The 19,146-nt window shown below is 46.4% G+C and overlaps 1 protein-coding gene across 2 annotated transcripts in view; it reads left to right on the top strand.

Moving 5' to 3' along the window:
- The window catches only part of ATP9A (ATPase phospholipid transporting 9A (putative)), a 131,085-nt gene that overhangs the window by 62,098 nt on the left and 49,841 nt on the right, over positions 1–19,146 (top strand). For both annotated transcript variants that reach the window (XM_064573355.1, XM_064573356.1), the window contains exons 10-13: positions 6,375–6,451; positions 7,445–7,605; positions 9,611–9,753; positions 10,761–10,873. In XM_064573355.1, coding sequence (XP_064429425.1) covers positions 6,375–6,451; positions 7,445–7,605; positions 9,611–9,753; positions 10,761–10,873 — 494 coding nt within the window. The remainder of the gene's footprint in view (positions 1–6,374; positions 6,452–7,444; positions 7,606–9,610; positions 9,754–10,760; positions 10,874–19,146) is intronic.

Here is a 19,146-nt window from a genome sequence, read left to right as displayed (position 1 = left end):
ATGCAGGGCCGCCTTGTTTACCGTCCACAGATGAACCGCTTAATGCAAACGGACACTCGTGAGCGCTAGTGAGAAATGGGTCCTTAAGGTGCTGCACGGTCCTGAGGCCACGCCCACTGCCAGGCCACGCCCACCAGCCCCTGCGGCAGCCCTTCCCTCCAGCCTCTCCCCTGCCACGTGCCCGCCCACGTGTCCCAGAACTGGTTACTCTTCCTTCCCAGTTTTTCTCCCCTTTGAAGTCATTCATTAACAAGTAATTATTCCTTTTCATCTTTAATAATTTGAGAGAAAAATAAGGAGTGTGTTTTGATTTGCATTTCCTAGATAGCCTGGAAGGTTGGCTTTCCTTGTGGTCTGTCTGGTCTCTTCCTTTGTCCCTTACTTTTTGTACCCACTAGCTGTTTTTTTTCTTTCTGTTATTCGTTTGTGAGAGTTCCCCATTTCTGGTTTTTGAAACGATTTTATGGTGTATTTCATATGCAGGAGTTTCATAGTGTTACTGTTCTTGTCTGGTGATAGAGGGTATCTTGTTATTGTTTTCTTTGTTTCATTGTGAATAGAGGAAACATCTTTCTACACATAAGACATTTCTTAATGTTTTGGTCGGTCTACTTTCTGTTTCTTATTGACTTGTAAGCATGCTTCATAGCAGAGAGAATATCAAACTGTCATCTCGTACGTGATGCAGATCTCTTTTCAAAGTTTATTGTTTGTTTTTTGTTTTTGTCTTTGATGTGCTTTGTTTGGTTGTTCCAGATAGAAAATCTAAATATTGATGTTATCCACATTTCCATAGAAACGGAATTCCTAGGGCAAAGGGTATATACATTTTACATTTTAGTTCACCCAGTAAACTTCCTCTTCTTCTAAATCACACTCCTGATGATCTGACCTTATATGTACATCCTAGCTAACACTGTCTTCTGTTTGACTTTTTAATTTCTGCCCATTTGATAGCCACTGAATAAATATCTGACTTATTGATTTGCCTTTTAAAAGTTATTTGTGGGGGTGCCTGGCTGGCTCAGGTGGTGGAACATGTGACTCTTGATCTTGGGGTTGTGGGTTTGAGCCCCATGTTGAGTACAGAGATTATTTAAAAAAAAAAAAAATCTTTTTCTTTCTTTCTTTTTTTTTTTTTTTTTAAGATTTTTATTTATTTGTTTGAGAGAAGCTGGGGCAGGGAGGCAGAGGGAGAGAGAGAGAATCCCAAAGACTCTGCACTGAGTGCAGAGCCACATGTAGGGGCTTGATCTCACAACCTCGAGGGTTCTGGGATCCAGTCCTATACTGGGCTCCTTGCTCAGCAGGGAATCTGCTTCTCCCTTTGCTCCTTCCCCCTGCTCATGCTCTCTCAAATAAATAAAATCTTTTTAAAAAAATATTTTATTTATTTATTTGACAGGGAGAGAGAGAGCAAGAGAGGGGACACAAGCAGGGGGAGTGGGAGAGGGAGAAGCAGGCTTCCCATTGAGCAGGGAGCCAGACGCGGGGCTTGATCCCAGGACCCTGGGATCATGACCTGAGTCGAAGGCAGATGCTTAACGACTGAGCCACCCAGGCTCCCCTAAATAAATAAAATCTTAAAAAAAAATTTTTAAAGTGATTTCTAAGAACTCTATATCCTAAGAATAGCATTCTTCTGTTTCTTACCTTAATTGCAATTACTGTCTCCCAGTTGATCTCATTTGTATTTTGGCACAAAAATTTAAAATTTTTATATCCTCAAACCTGTTGATTTTTTTTTTTCTTTATGTTTCTGGTTTTTGTTACATGCTGAGAAAATCTTACCTGCTTTAAAATGAGAAAAATACACTGATGTTTTCTTGGAGTGTTTATATAGTTTCATATTAAAATATTTGAATTCATGGAGCGATGTTAGGAAAACTTACTGGCAGAGGGGCCTTACCTCGGCTCCAGCCCGAAGCTCCCGACCCTTGTGCCCAGTCTGTGCGTGTGGCCCCGTGTCCAGAGCGCCCGCGAGGACTGGAGGTGTGTGAAAGGAGAAAGCGCAAACTTTGGGGTGGGGAACAGCAGGTGGAATAGGGGGTGTGCGCAGAGGTCAGAACACGAGGGGCTGGAACTCCCCATGTTGTGCTGTATCTGGCACACGCAGAGCTGGAAGCTCAGGGCGCCCGGGATGTGCCCATCTTCTCACCAGGCTGTAACGTGAATGGCACACACGTCATTCCTTGCAGGCACGTGTCCTTCTTCTTCTTCCCTTTTATTGAAAGATAGCATGTATACGGAAAGTAACCAAATCCCAAACATAGCACCAGTGCTCTGATCAGTAATCAGGGTTTTGTCAGCCCCCCAGTAGTCCCCCAGCTGCCTTCCAGTACCCTCCCCCCCACAGCTACCTTTTTAAAAAAGATTATTTATTTATTTGAGAGAGAGAGCAGAGCTAGTGAGAGAGAACACGAGGGGGGAGGGGCATGGGGGCGGAGAAGCAGGCTCCCTGCTGGGCAGGGAGCTGGGTGCATGTGGGCAGGGGCCAGGTGGGGCTCTATCCCAGGACCCCGAGATCATGACCAGAGCAGAAGGCAGATGCTTAACCGACTGAGCCACCCAGGCGCCCCAAGGGTAACAGCTGCATTGATTCCTGATAGCTTGAGTTGTTTGGTTAGGCACTTGTTTTAACAATATTAACATTTTAGTAATAAATTCACATGCACATGTCTGTCTGGTGTTTATTCTGGTGATTTTCTTCTCTCCTGCCTGCTTCTTCCATGCAGCAAGAAAACAACAACACAAAAAACCTTTTATTTTTTTGAAAAAATTTTTAAAGAATTTTTAAAATTTCATTTTAAGTATAATCTACTCCCCAAAGTGAGGCTCGAACTCACGACCCTTAGATCAAGAGTTGCATGTTCTTTATCTGACTGAGCCAGCCAGACCCCCCTCCCCAAAAAACTTCTCTTGAGCGTCTCTATGTGATGCTGCCGTGCTCTGTTGCTAGGTCCTGGAGTTGCAGTGGCCTGCCGGAAAATCCTTGTCTCCACCCTTGTGGCGTTTGTAGTTTACTCTAAACTTAATACAAATTACAGAGGAGATGGGAGGAAATGGGGGCAGTTCTCTGAAATCCCTCTGAAACCAGTATAAAGGGAAGCGATTTAAGTGGCCATGTGGAGAATTCTGAGGTGGAGGGCCCTGTCAGCCTTAATCTCAGAGATGAACAGTAATGAGTCTTTTATTTATCAGGCTCTTTTTATTTACGAAGTGTTTTGCTGCCGTTTTCTTGTTTTGGTCTCACAACATTAAATGGGGATTTAATGGAATGAAGAATGGAGTCTCAGAGAGGTTAAGCAGCTTGCCTAAGGTCACACAGCCTAGGAGGTCTTCTTCTGGGAGGCAGAGAGTGGAAAACAGGTTGGGATCTTGAAGATGGGAGAAAAGATTTCAAAGTGTGATTGGTGATGTGGGAAGAGAGAGAGAGCAGTGATTCCAATGATCTGGTGGCATTACCTGCCAAGTCCTCCAGCGGGCGTAGGTTTTGGAGTGAGTCTGAGAAGCTGGACATTTACTGTTTCCTCAGCTGGCCTCAGTTTCCCCTGCTTCTCAGTGCAGAGTCCTCTGCATTCTGATTCTAATGCACGCATGAAGTTATATACAAGCCATTTCCTCCTGGTGCTCCACTCAAGAAACAGCCATCGTTAGTCATCTTAATTCTGTGAGATTTCACTTCTCTGTTCTCTTTATAATCTAACTCCTGTGTTTTGGTCACTCAGCTTTTATCACTTGAAAGTTTAAAAAAATGAAAAAGCTTCCCAGGCAGTGCCTAGGGTCCAGCTGCCTTGGCTGGCATCAACCTAGAGAGGACACGGTTATCATGGCAACCCAACCCAGTGCTGCTAGGCTGAGTGGTCACTGGGGTGAGATAGGGAAGGGATGGGGGGCTGCCTGGGGGCTTGGCAGAGTGGGTGGCCCCGGTGTTATGGGGCCCCGTTCTTCTCAGACTCTCCAGTTGGTTGTGCGGCTGCCTCCCCCGACCCCAGTCCACAGCAGATCAGCCTCTGGCCCTGCTGTCACCCTGCGCACCTTGCCACATGGGTTTGATCATGTCCAGCTGGTCTAGACCCTGTTCAGTGGGACTCATCCCGCGGTCGCACGCTTGAATGTCACAGCAGTGTCTACTGCTGTAAACGTTTCTGAAAGCTTACTCTTGGGGGTAGCATTTATCTTGTCGCAGACAGGGACAAAGGGGTCACAGAGTAGGCCCTGACCCGAGGACCGTGCTGTCGTGGAGAGTTAGGGAGAACTTGGTGTGACGCCCGACCACAGCATTCTGACTTGGAGAAACCAGCTGGCCGAGGATTCTGCAGTTTGCCCACTGCAGAGGGCGGGAGAGGGGGACATCGGAGCTGACAGCATGGGAAGTGGGGGGCAGAGAGGCTTGGGTCACGAGGTCTTGAAGGGGTGGATTGGGCTGTGTGGGGACCAGGATGAACCGAGAGCTTGCCCCTGGATAAAGGGAGTGCCCGTGCTTGACACCTGCTGGTAATATGGACCCAGTGTCACCAGATCTCCTGATTCTCCAGGAGAAGCCAGAATTCTCAATTTTTTATATGAAAGTTCCTGTATTTAAAAGATGGCGATGAATTCAAAACCTTTGAAGCCCAGCATAGAACAAACCAGCGCACGTGTGTGGTTTTTCTCTTGGTGACTGTGGCTGGTGTTCAGATATTATGGGAGTGGTTTTGGCCTTGAGCTCAGGCAGGCACTGGGGAGAAGGGCCGTTTTCATTTCAGCCTTGGGAGGCCTCATGGTTGGCCGGTGCCGGTGGAGGACCTGTTCAGGGACCCTTGTTATCAGCACCCTCTTGAACCCTGGAGCTCGGCGACCGAGACCGACCACATCTGTGCAGGACCCATCTGCCAAGGAGCCAGCAAGTGAGCTCTCCCGGCCTGCCATCTACTGAGCCTGCCTGGAAGGGACCGCACTGTGTGCATTAAGCGTGGAGCGGGGACTTCAGTGTCTCCTCCCGGGGCTTTGTCGGGGAGACGCAGTCCTAGCCCTTCCTCTGGGCTTGGGCTCTGTTTGAAGCTCTCTGAGGTTTTGCATCTCCCTCTGAGGGAGGAGAGTTTAGGTGTTCCTTGTTCCTAGCAGAGACCAGATTGCTTGTGTTCCTGGCATCCTCCCTGAGAGCTTGGTGGGGCTGGGCCCTTCTCAGGGTTCAGGCTCCTGCTCAGGTGTCCTGAACTCAAAGACTGCTTCTCTGACCCATACCAACCAGCAGGCTTCTTCAGCTCCTTTCCAGTCTGTTCCTCCGCCTGATTTTCACGATGGCACCTGCCGCCGTCTGTGATTACCTGTTTCTCGTTTCCTCCTTCATCATCTGTCTTCCCCACTGTGTTGAGCGTTTTCGTGGCATACACTGAAAAGGGGAGACAGGTAAATGTTTAATAGATATTACCAGTTTCACCCCAAAACAGACTGTTCCCCTTTACACTCCAGCCAACAGCATGTTACGACAGGGCCCATTTCTCCGCCTCTTGACGGAGACGCTGGATGTTATCAATCTGTGGAGTTTTTGTTGTTGAGATAGGGATAAAAGTGGCTTATTTTGCATTTTTAAAAAAGATTTTATTTATTTATTTGACAGAGAGCTAGAGAGCACAAGTAGGCAGGGAGGCAGGCAGAGGGAGAGGGAGAAGCAGGCTCACCGCTGAGCAGGGAGCCGGATGTGGGGCTTGGTCCCAGGACCCTGGGATCATGACCTGAGCCGAAGGCAGACGCTTAACCAACTGAGCCACCCAGGCGCCCCTTATTTTGCATTTCTTTGATTATTCACAAAGTTGAGCATCTTTTCTCATGTTAACTGGCCTTTTGTGTTTCTTCTATAAATTGTTGACTTTTAGAAAGATTGATAAGCAGGGGTGGGGGAGGTGTGAGAAGGGGTGGGGAAGTTCTCAGGAAAGGATGGTCATCTGGACAGAAAACCCCCAAGTATTCTAGTTAGACACAGAATCAACAGGAAGAAGGCTCTAATAAGAAGAGTGTGTTCGTAAGTTTCCATAATAGTGTGTGAAGATAGGAATGTTCTAAGCACCTCTGGAAGGCTCTGAGGGCAGAGGCATGAAGGACAGACCTCCACTCCCCCCCCACCATCCCAGGGGACCCCATAGACCCTCGCTGAGCAGTAGACCTTTTAGCAACAATAATGGTGCTCTGTATCTTCGCAGGGACTACCGAGCACTTGAAACTGTGTGAAAGTGGAGGGAAGGTGGGGAACTGGATATACTACTTTCTGTTGAATTTAAATTGTATTGAAATTGAAATGGCAGCCTGTGGCCAGTAGCTACCGTGCTGGTCCTTGTGGCCTTGGATCATCGTCTGTGTTAACATTTCTTTGCGTTGCGCTTTTCTCGTTTCAGGTACTGTTGTGGGTGTTGTTCTTTACACGGGCAGAGAACTCCGGAGTGTCATGAACACTTCAAATCCTCGAAGTAAGGTGTGTACGTGGTCAGAGGATGATGCCTTTCCTTGTCACAACTTTCTGACTTGATGGAGTTTGATGATTGGTGTTGGTGGGCGAGGAGCTAGCTTTAAAGACAGGAACACCTAACACTTATTTTATTTATATAGACTTACCCTCTTTTCATTTTTTTTTAAAGATTTTTTTTTTTTTTAAAGATTTTATTTATTTATTTGTGAGAGAGAGAATGAGAGAGAGAGCACATGAGAGGGGGGAGGGTCAGAGGGAGAAGCAGACTCCCTGCCGAGCAGGGAGCCCGATGCGGGACTCGATCCAGGGACTCCGGGATCATGACCTGAGCCGAAGGCAGTCGCTTAACCAACTGAGCCACCCAGGCGCCCCAAGATTTTTTTTTTTTTATTTCATTTGAGGGAGAGAGAGAGAGCACAAGCAGGGGGAGTGGGGGAGAGAGAAGCATACTCCCCGCTGAGCAGGGAGCCTGATGCGGGGCTCAATTCCCAGACCCTGAGATCATGACCTGAGCTGAAGGCAGACGCTTTACCAACTGAGCCACCCAGGCGCCCTTGTCTTCTTAATTGTAAAAAAAAAAAAAAAAAAAAAAAAAAAGGGGCGCCTGGGTGGCTCAGTTGTTGAGCAACTGCCTTCGGCTCAGGTCATGGTCCCAAAGTCCTGGGATCGAGCCCCACGTCAGGCTCCCTGCTCCACGGGAGGCCTGCTTCTCCCTCTCCCACTCCCCCTGCTTGTGTTCCCTCTCTCACTGTGTCTCTCTCTGTCAAATAAATAAATAAAATCTTAAAAAAAAAAAAAAATTAGAATTCTTTGAGGTCCCTTGGATGTCTGTTAGGAACCCCAGTCCCTGGAGCCCAGTGTTCTCAGCCAAAGATACAGGGATTGATGGGTCCCACTCTCACCTGGGGGGGCAGGTGTTCCTGAGTGAGGGACCAGTTCTCCAGGTGGGCGCCGGGGTGCACCAGCTAATCACAAGCTCCCCTGTGCATCGTCCCACAGATTGGCCTGTTTGACCTGGAAGTGAACTGCCTCACCAAGATCCTCTTTGGTGCTTTGGTGGTGGTGTCGCTGGTCATGGTCGCCCTTCAGCACTTTGCTGGGCGTTGGTACCTCCAGATCATCCGCTTCCTCCTCTTGTTTTCCAACATCATTCCCATCAGGTAAGCCGAGAATGAGCCATGACGTTTTCTTCTCTTTACTCGTGGTCCCTTTGAAGAACGATGATGGAGAGTAGTCAGGAATGTCAGCCCTGCTCTGTGACTCCACCAGGGGAAGTGCAGTTCGTCCCTGAACCAACCTTTCCTGAATTAGTCTTCCCTCAAAAGATCTTGCCTTGCCTGCACTGTGCCAGGGATGCCATTTAGAGCCCATCTCATCTGCCGGCTCACGAGGTTGGTGGTGGCCGCCGGGACGCTGTGTTGAGACAGATCCTGGGCTTAGGTCTGCGCTCAAAGGGAAGTACGGTGATGATGAGCAGTGGTGGCTCGTACCACCTGTTTGCCTGCCTTCCGTGGAGGCTGAATAAATGCTCTTAGAAAAATGATACAAGTAATTGTCATAGTAGGGAAGAACAGAGATTCACAGTGGCAAAAGAATAAGATCAGAATCACCTCTCATCTCACAACTAAGTGAGAGGTGCTCTTAATATTTTGGCATATATTTTTTCTCAGCTGCTTTCTATTTTAAAGTGGTATTCTTTCTGCTTTACGTAAAATCTACCTTTTTTTTTTTTTTTTTTTACAGAGAGATGTGTTGCAGATAACTTTGCCTGTCAAATATACTGGTACCCCAATATATTTTAGAACTGACCTATTATATATTCCAGGTCTAACTATTTAGCTCTGTATTGTTGGGGATTTGTTTTTACTTTCCCCCGTAATTGATGTTTAGTAAATCATTATTAAAATAAATTATTTTTTTTTCCTGAAGCTTGTAGTGCTTATAATCTCTATCTTAAACTCGATATGTTGCCTTATAATTTGTCTTGCTCTTTGGGTATTTATATCATCCCAGCTAGAATTTATGTTTTCCTGAGGAGAGGGATTGTAGTTTTGGTACCGCAGTGTCCCTAGAACAGGGGGATTGGACCCCTAGCCAGTGTGGTGTAGATCATCGTTTCAAAGAAAAATACATCTGCTCTATCACCAGCGAAAAAGTGTTTGTGGTGTAACGTTAAGTGAAGTTGTAATCTTTAAAGTTCTGTCTACAACGTGATTGGAAATCAGTGAGTTGAATCTTCCTGTGGCCAATGGCTGGCCAGTAAAATAGTAGGCAGTTTGGTTAATTTATAGGAGTATGAATGAATTTGACGTTCTTTTGATTTTACTTTTTGCAATAAAATAATATTTCAAGATGAACAGAGTACATGTAATGGAATATCATTCAGCCTTAAGAAGGAATGAAATTCAGACCCACAGTACAACAGGGATGAGCCCTGAAGATGTTACGCTGGGTGACATCAGCTGGTCCCAGAAGGACAAATGCTGTATGAGTCTTCCCACGTGAGGTCCCTAGAGCAGTCAAGTTCAGAGAGACAGAAAGGAGAGTGGTGGGTGCCAGGGGCTGGAGGAAGGGGACAGTGGGGAGTTGTTGTTTAATGGTTATGGGATTTCAGTTTGGGAAGATACAATGTTCTGGAGAGGGATGGTTGCACAACAGTGTGATTATACTTAATGCCATTGAGCTGCACACCTAATGGTTTCTCTCTTTTTTAAGAGATTTATTTGTTTGAGAGAGAGAAAGAGGGAGAATGTGGGGTGGGGAAGAGGTGAGAGGGAGGAGCAGAGTCCCGGCTGATCTGATGTGGGGTTTGATCCCAGGGTCCTGGGATCATGACCTGAGCCAAAGGCAAAAGCTTAACCCACTGAGCCACCCAGGTGCCCCCATTTTCAGTATTTTAAAAGCATTTTAGACTTCCATTGTTTTATTTTAGTCCAAAACAAAATAGCTTCGTGGAAGTGATGATTTGGTCAGTGAGATATCTGAGAGTGCTGTTGATTCATTGAATCTGTGGATCTGGCCTCAAGGCTGTGTGGCTACGGGGAGGGCTTCCAAATGTTGTGGCACCTCTGATGTGTTTTGGGGTCCTTGCTGTCTGCAAACAGACACACAAGGAGCCTCGAGGATATCCTGTTAACCTGGTGTTTGCTCTGGTGTTCTGACTAGCCTGCGTGTGAACCTGGACATGGGCAAGATTGTGTACAGCTGGGTGATTCGGAGGGACTCGAAAATCCCCGGGACTGTGGTTCGTTCCAGCACCATCCCTGAGCAGCTGGGGAGGATTTCTTACTTACTCACGGACAAGACAGGTGAGCTGTTTTCGGGGCCTTCCCAGGCTTCACGGTGAGGGGAGGTGCTTGGATTCTTTCTGGAGATGTTAGAGATGGATGCTTACTGCTGTTTTATTCTCTCACCTTTTGATGAATGTTGATTCTTTGGTGATAATGCTGGTGATGATTGTCCTCACCATCAAGCAGCAAAACCTTACACGGTACTAATTATGTGCAAAGCACTTTTCTGGGTGTTCATAGAGGGTTGTTTAGTTAATCCTCAACCTCATCTTGTGAGGTAGGCATTTTAATCCCCATTTTACAGATGAGGAAATGAGGCATGGGGAGGTTGACTGCCTTGTGAGAAGCACAGGGTGACAGAAACAGGCTTTGAGCTTGGGCAGTCTGGCTTCGAGTCCTCAACACTGCACCCCAAAACACTGCTCCACAACTTACCATCAGAGTGGCTAAGAGCAAGGACGGGGGGGAGTGGGGACACCTGGGGTTAAGCTTCCTCTCTACCGCTTAGTGACCGTGGGACAAAAGTGAGTCTGTTGCAAAGATCTGGGGTAGCTCACCACATCAGAGAAAAATGAGGTTTCAGGAAGGAACAGAACCAGAAAATTTCTGGGTATGTCAGCATCAGAACCCCTGGGATAGTCGCTGTAGGACTCTCTCACTGGGGTGAGAGATTCAGATTCAGAATCTCAAGATTCAGATTTCTTCCAGACAGAATCTAGTGTAAGTCATGTGCTACTATCTCGGCTGATGGAATGAGTCAGGCGCCCTGCCTGACCCTCCCTCTAGACCATCCCAAGGAATGAGGGTGGTCATTTCCCCCATGGAAACCCAGGATGCCATTTTCCAAAGAAAAGGAGTTAGATTCCGGCAGACCAAATCAATACCGCAGACATCTCCCCAACAGGCGCAGTGCTGAAACCTGTATATGACGTAGAGTAGTAAACGCTCAGAAAACGAGAGCCGTCCTTCGTGTTACTAGAAGCCCCAGGATGTAGGCAGAGTTACTCATCTGTCTTGTGTTGCAGGAACTCTTACCCAGAATGAGATGGTTTTCAAACGGCTCCATCTGGGCACCGTGGCCTATGGCCTGGACTCAATGGATGAAGTACAGAGCCACATATTTAGTATTTATACCCAGGTAAAACCTTCTGTTTTGATACCTGAAACAATTCTTTTGCATTTATTAGCACCTGTATTGAGATATTCTTCCTAATACTGTACAGTTCCCCCATTTAAAGGGTACAATTCAGTGGTCTTTGGTGTATTCACAGAGTTGTATAACTATCACCATAATCAATTTTGTTTTCATCACCCAAAAAAGAGACCCCATCCCCATTAGCCGTCATTCCCTGTTCCTCCCCAACCACTTCCCCTTCCAAACCCAGGGCAACTACCAGTCCTTTATGTTTTGATTAAAATTGCAGTTGAGATCCTTCCCCCACCCCCATATTCCTCATTCCCAGAGTTACCTTGCTCTACTGAAATGCTTATGAATATTGGGAAAAACCTAAGAGAAACTTGTTTGCCAATAACTAGTACGAAAAATAGCGTTGGGAGCCCACTGGTTAGCTTTACTGCTCTTCCCTGGTTAGAAGCCAAAGCAGTAGTCATGAGTGATCTGCTCATGAAAAACTGTCACTGATGAGCTTCAGTTTCTCGTCTGCTTTCAACTCCATGATCGCGTGGAAGGGATAATTTGTCAGAGGTGGCCTACAACTTCTCTGCTCCCACATTTGTTTCCACAAGGTTTTTCAAGATCAATCCTTTTTCAGAGAAAGATATTACTGGAAAGTGTCCTAATATTCCTAAAAAGTTATACCCGTGAGTCCCTACCTTGGCTACTCAGAACCACTAGTGATATTTTAATAAACAAAATGGAACAAAAACCAAAGGAAGGACGTTGACTTGGGCCTCTTACCTGAGGGGTTCCGATTCATTAGGATTAGGGGAGAGCTGGGTTCTTTGTTTCAAAATGAAGATGACACACAGACAGGTGCTTTGGTAATTCTGAGACACATCAGGGCTGACGGACCAGCCACACATTGTGGCACTTGTCTGGAGATGAGAATAAAGAGGCCACGTTTTGCTTAAATTTGTCAAAATAGATAATGATTCAGGTGTCAGAAGACCAGTTAGAAATGCAAAGGAACTATTTCCCAATAAGGGATAGAGGTAGAACTCCTGAATACTTCACGCCATGGTTACATTGGACGTTTAGTTTTCTGGAACATTCACTGGTAGGCACGCCCGGACTTCTAGGGTTATCTCCTGAAAATGGCAGAGCAGTGAAAACAGTTTGGAAGGGCGCCTGGGTGGCTCAGATGGTTAAGCGTCTGCCTTCGGCTCAGGTCATGATCCCAGGGTCCTGGGATCGAGTCCCACATCAGGCTCCCTGCTCCTTGGGAGCCTGCTTCTCCCTCTGCCTCTCTCTCTCTCTCTCTCTGTCTCTCATGAATAAATAAATAAAATCTTTAAAAAAAAAGAAAACAGTTTGGAAGTTGGAGTGAATTTTAAATGGAGGACAGTTAATTTGATCCCTGTAAAGTGAAATACCTATAATTCTTCTAGGCTCCCTGAGTTCAGCATTTGTGGCTTGTCTCCAAACGGATCCTTGGACTATTTTCAAAGATATACTTTAGGACTCTTAAAAACTCATGAGGACTTCGTTGGACAGGAAGAAAAAGCCACATCCAGCCTCCTGTCCCTTCCTCTGACCCATCAGCCCCCACAGCTCTCTACTGGCCCCCATGTGTCCCTCTCTAGGCGGTCCCTTCCTCCCCCAGCTTCCATTGCCCCCGCCAGTGGCCCCCGTCTCTGTCTGTGGCCCCAACCTGGAGCTTTAGACTGGAAGTTACCTGCATACTTGGCTGCTTACGGATCCTGAGGACAATGTACCTACAGTCCTTTCTTCCCGCATCCACTAACCTGCTTCTCTTCCAGAGGCTCTTGTCTTAGTAAGTGCCCCCGCCCCCCGCCCGCCCATTGCTCCCTCCAAGGATTTGAGAAACACCCCCTCCTTCCCCATCCCTTCAGTACCAGGCCCTCGGGGATGTCTGCTCCCACCCGATCATGTGTTAGGCCTTTTGTCTTCATCTCTTCTCACTCGCTAGGCCAAAAGTACACTCTCCCTTTCCTGGCTGTCTACACCCCCCCCCCACCCTCCCTACCCTGCACAGTTTCCCTGCTGTTCCTGGGAGCATGGGGTGCCCCTTATACTGTTAACTCCGTCTTGGGGCTGAGACTTCCCCGTACTCCAGGAGCGGCCTGCGTCCCCACCGCACCTCTCCTGTTATTCACCCTCCTCCACTCGCTCCTTCGGTGCTTAGGGCAGGGTGAGCTGCCTTGTTTCTGTGACTCTTCCCTCTGCACCCTTGACCCCAGATGCCTTCCAGACCCCACCCGAGGGGGTCCCCTGTGTGGGCTGTCCAGCTCACCAGCACCTGGCTGAACCCCCCTTCCTCCAGTCCTCTTCTCAGCCCTGCTGGCCGGCTGATGATTGTACCCACCAGCTTCACAGCCAGGATGTGTGCCCCGCTCCCCAGCAGGAGACAACCCCTTGCCCATTTGGGTGGTGTTTTTAAGAGCTTGTGGTGTTTACAGAAACCATTCCTTCTCAGGATATTTGCACAGCTCAGCTTTTATGGTCCATTTTTGCTTTAGCACAGATAACACTCTTTGTCAAGCGTTACAAGTCAGAAAAGGACATTTCTTACCGTGAACGCTACTCCATACCCCTTCCTTAGCGGAAGCTCATAAATTCATTTACCCATCCTGGCCTTGGATTTAAAATAGTGTTACAGGGTTGGGTCATCTCAAGGCTAGTGTGAGCTCAGAGTTACAGTACCCGCTCACCCCAGCGAGGTGTGTGCATTCTTCTCTCACGCCATCTAAAAATCCTACAGTGAACATGTGAATACGTTTGTGATGAGGCTTTCAGAGGCTTTCCCAGGTTTTTAAAACAGCTTTATGGAGGTGTAGCTTACCTATCATAAAATGCATCTCTGTTAAGTGTCTGCGTCAGTGATTTTTTAGTAAATTTACAGAGCTGTGGAACCATTACCACAACCCCAAAAAGATTCCCCCGAGCTTCTACAGTCATTCACTTGACTTCAGAGTTTAATAATGGGATTTTATGCCAGGGTTTCATGAAGTCCACTATTTGGAACTCCTGGGTCAGATCCCTTGGGACAGTCGGACTCTCTAGACCTACAGTTCTAACAGGTGAGCCAGGTGATTCCAAAGCACAGCAGTGTTTAAGAACAGCTACTGTGAACCTGAGGTTTGCCCTGTTTTCCAGAAATCTGTGGACTCCAAAACAGAGTTTGTGAGATGCCCGAAAAGATTAGGGCATCTGTTCACTCTGCATTTGCATCTTCAAACTTGAAGCAAAATTTAAAATTATTATTTTTTTAGATTTTATTTTATTTATTTGAGAGAGAATGAGCAAAAGCAGGGGGAGAGGCAGACGGAGAAGCAGGCTCCCCGCAGAGCAGGGAGCCCAATGTGGGGCTCAATCCCAGGACCCTGGGATCATGACCTGAGCCGAAGGCAGACGCTTAACAACTGAGCCACCCAGGTGCCCCATTGAAGCAAAATTTAAATCTTAAATATTGATAGCCAGGGACCCTCAGTCTGTATATCAGACGAGCGTCTGTCAGGTCCGGTCCTGAGGTGTCTTGTGGAAGGAGTCTCAGGAGTCAGAGTTCTGAGGAGGTTTATTTTCAGGACATGGAGATGTAGATTGCAGGTGATAAGTGTCCATGTGACCCATTTGAGGGATGTCATTTAACTAAACCTCATAAATAGGTGGCTTTAAAAGATTTCTACAGGAAGACTCCACATTATTAATATAAACCCAAATAAACCATAAGAAAATGCCCAACTCTTTTTGAGGAAAAAAACCATGACAGGCTAAGGAGATAGGATGATTTTTCCTTTGGCTTCTTTATTTATTAGTACCTTTTTAAAAAATTGAGCTAGAGGGGCGTCTGGGTGGTACAGTTGGATAAGCATCTGACTCTTGGTTTGGGCTTGGGTTGTGATCTTGGGATTGTAAGATCGAGCCCCACATTGAGTCCTGTGTTGGGCTCCACACTCAGCGCAGAGTCTTCTAAAGTTTCTCTCTCCCTCTGCCCCTCCCTCCTGAGCATGGGTGTGCTCTCTCTCACATCAAAACATCTAAAAAAAATTTTTTAAATTGAGATATAATTCACAAGGATAGTATTTACCCTTTAAAAGTGTATAATTCAGTGTTTTTTAGTGTATTCTTAGCACCATGCAACCATTGCTACTCTCTGATTGCTGAACATTTTCATCACCCCCAAAAGAAACCCCATAATCTCTTCAACTCCCACCCCTACTCCTCAGCCCCTGGCAACCACCAGTCTACGTTCTGTGTCTGTAGGTTTGCCTGTTTTAGACGTTTCATACAAGTGGAATCTTACAATGCCTTTTGCACCTGGTTTATTTCGGAAACTTAGCATAATGTCTTCGAGGTGCCTCCAGGTGGTAACATGCATCCACGCATCATTCCCCTTTGTGATGGAATGACACACGTGACCATCTGAAATGTCATTTCAAATCTATCATGCTCAGTGCCCCTTACCCTGAATGCATTAGTCAATTCTGTGAAAAATGCTGTTTCTCATTTTTGTCCTATCATTTCTAGAATTCGTCTTTTGTTGTTTTATAAGGCGCAATACAATATTTATACAAAGTTAAATACACATATGGAGGGTACTCAAGAATTTTTTTGCCATGGGGAGTCTGGGTGGCTCAGTCGGTTAAGCATCTGCCTTTAGCTCAGGTCATGATCCCAGGTCCTGGGATCAAGTCCCACAGGGAGCCTGCTTCTCCCTCTGCCTGCCACTTCCCCAGCTTGTGCTCTCTCGCTCCCTCTCTCTCTGACAAATAAATAAAATCTTCAAAAAAAAAAAAAAAACACCTCTTTTTTCTCAGCGTATTATGTGATCAGAATGTTTTGAGACACACACACATATATGTATATATATGTATATCTACGTATATGTATATATGCATCATGCGTGGGCCTTACTGCGTTCTTTAGGTATAGGGGGCCCAAACACGTATTTCTTAAAATCTTTATTGGTTACTCTGAGAACCATTTCTAGTTAAGAACCACTGTTAGAATATCACTATCAAACTTATTTTTTTCACTCATGTCAGTGATGACAATCATTTTTTTTTTTAAAGATTTTATTTATTTATTCATGATAGAGAGAGAGAGAGAGAAACAGAGGGAGAAGCAGGCTCCCAAGGAGCAGGGAGCCTGATGCGGGACTCGATCCGAGGACCCTGGGATCATGACCTGAGCTGAAGGCAGACGCTTAACCATCTGAGCCACCCAGGCGCCCGATGACAATCATTTTTAATGGTTTTTTTTTATTTTTAAGAAGATTTTGTTTATTTGAGAGAGAGAGAGAGAGAGAGCGTGTGCACAAGCAGGGGAGAGGGGCAGAGGGAGAGGGAGAAGCAGGCTCCCCTCTGAGCAGGGAGCCCAATGCAGGACTCCATCCCAGGACTCTGAGATCATGACCTGAGCCAAAGTCAGACGCTTAACCAACTGAGCCACCCGGCTCCCCGCCGCCCTCCACACCACCACCACCAGTGGTTTTATAACAGGGTCAGGACTAGGGTAAGGAGACTGAGGTATGCACCTAGGGAACAAAACTTAATGAGATGCCGAAAAAACCTTCCGCAACAACCCACAGCACAGCGATCAAGATAAATCACATCGTAATGCAATATTTTAAAAATTCAGTGCAGAACTCCATGATGAACACAAATCTGAAATTTGAAATCAACGGGATCCAGCTCTGATTGGTACTGTGAAGGCTCACATCCCTCACCCTAGTCCTGGCCCTGGTTTCGTGGTGTCAGTGGCTTTATACCCCAGTTCTCAGCCTTGGCGTAGTGACATAGTGGGCTGGATCATTCTCGGTGGTGCGGGCTGTGTGTGCATTGTAACGTCTAGTAGCATCCTTGCCTTTTACCATCTGGATGCCTGAGGTGCCCCCCTCCCTCGGTTCTAAGAACCAGGAATATCTCTGGACACTGATGGGGGGCAAAACCCTGTGTTACATGGGGTTCACTTTCAACAAATTGAAATTCGTTGCCTTTGTCGTGCTGGAAGATGTCTATGAAGTAGTAAACATTAAGTTTTTTCAGTCACTTAATCATCCCCTAACGCAATTGACTTATTTGGAAGTAGAAGCTCTGAGCCTATCTCTGTGGGGGTGATCCTTTGAGGTTAATGAGCTATCAGCTTTGAGCTTTATTTGGGGGAGTGAAGTGAGGCTTTCGAAACAGGAATTCTTCCTCTTTTATGTAAATGTATTTTTACCAGTTGCAACCCATTCCCAGTATCCATTATTATGAACGCTCCTAAGTGGCGACATTTTAATTGCCTTTAGAAAGAAAACAGATATTTGTGGGGAATCAATGTTTAATTTTTGTATTAATCTTTCCTCGAAGACAGACTGGCGTTCTTGTTGGGAAGGGGCCCTGCCGTGGATCACTAGCAAGACATGGAGGCTTAGGGGCGCCTGGGTGGCTCAGTTGATAGGTGTCTGCCTTCGGCTCAGGTTGTGATCCCAGGGTTTTGGGATCGAGCCCCGCATCGGGCTCCCTGCTCCTCGGGAAGCCTGCTTCTCCCTCTCCCTCTGCCTGCCTCTCTGCCTACTTGTGCTCTCTATCAAATAAATAAATAAAATCTTTAAAAAAAAAAAAGACATGGAGGCCTATTGTTCATTTTCACCTCTGTGTCTCACATGTTGGCTGGGACATGGAGAACGACCCTGAAGCGTTATATGGTGTGAGGTAGCCACCCAAGGGCCCATGTCAGGGGCCTTTGTCTGTGGAGGCCTCGATTTCCTCTTCCAGCTTCTGACCTCGTGTGGAGCTGCTTTGTCCCCCCTCCACAAGAGGACCCGTGTTTCTCCCCAGGGCAGAAAGAGTTGTAACCTGCCTCTGTGGATACCACATCTGTTTTTGTTTTCCCCTGGTATTTTTTAAGTAAAGAGAAATGTGTGTAGGTTCAAGGCCTGTGGGGAGGAGGCTGCAGATAAACACTGTGCGATGTGAAACTCTTCCATATGGGGAATGTGAGGATGTTTGAAGACTGGGCCCTCCTCCTGATGCTGGCTGAGCCCCTGGTAATTACCAGCACCTTCAAGGTGGACGTGGATTGCCATTGGTGTGTGGCTGAGCCTTTCCTTTGAGAATTAAAAGACCCGTTTCAGAATCCGTGATTTTAATTCCTCCTCCCTGAAACATCTTTGGTCGGAAAGGGGGATAAGTATTAATTTGAGAGAGAAATAAATGAATGTGGAGACATTACACCTGTGGCCCATGGTGTTGGTTGAGGTTAATCACCCCGTGTTCTGATTTCATGTCAGCTGGTTCCCTGGTCTGGAAGTGAGGTCTTTCCAAGAAATCTGTGGCTACCGTGTTTCTCACTTTGCCTTGCTCTTGGCTGGTTTCCCCTGGAATACAAAGCCCCAGAGCTCGGTGTTATCCCCCATTTGAAATACTAGTGGAACTATTTCTGGAGATGTGAAATCAGATGGCTTATACAAATCAAAGGTTTGTAAAGGATGCCCTTCGCTTGTCCTTTCCTTCAAACCCACTGTTACTGAAACTTGCCGGCCAAAGCAATGACATTGTCAGAGGCCTTGTTATTGCCCCTAATGTCAAATAATAATTTGGTCCAGGTGCCAAGGAATGTGGGCAAAAGGAAGACACGTGGCTGTGCCTAGAACATAAATTACAGAGCTTAGAGAGAACGTTCTGAATGTAGTCTTTCCAGCGGAGAGAACCTTTCTGTAAATCTTCAGTCCTTGTTATAATTTTAGAGTTAAATTCTTTATAATTAAAAGCACTTGGCAAATAATGATTCATTTAAACTGTAGTTCTGATTCATTGCTCTAATTACCGTAACCATGCAGTGCCCTTTGGCCTGGAAGTGAAACTCGTGTCCTCTTGACACCAGAGGTTAACAGAGCAGGAAGCCCTAGCAGTATGTGTGCTTGCATGACCAGAATAATTTAGTAATTGTCTAATTACCTGGGGAGGCTAATGCCACTGCTGAAAATAGTATTAAAAAATTAAATGAAAGTCGTTTTCTTATTTCTTGTGACCCATCTGTTCTCTGTTTTGGGCAACCATGTGTTCATGGGTATAAAACGCGATTCATTCTGCGGGATTGGGTCGCTTCTCTTCTGTTGGATCAAATATGTTTCTAATGGAATGCAGCACCCAGTAAGTCCAGAGACCTCTCTAACTTCCGGGACTCCGATAGCTGTAGAGGAAGACCATTGCAAGGGGTTCCTTTTGTCCACAACTGTGATTTAAAACCTGGAAGGGATGTTGGTCGATTTGATATTTATTTCT

Source organism: Mirounga angustirostris, unplaced genomic scaffold, assembly GCF_029215605.1.
Source record: "Mirounga angustirostris isolate CCGP_5_RB_7025 unplaced genomic scaffold, mMirAng1.0.hap1 SCAF_10, whole genome shotgun sequence".
NCBI classification, from domain to species: domain Eukaryota; kingdom Metazoa; phylum Chordata; class Mammalia; order Carnivora; family Phocidae; genus Mirounga; species Mirounga angustirostris.
This window is presented reverse-complemented; position numbering and strand designations above follow the sequence as displayed.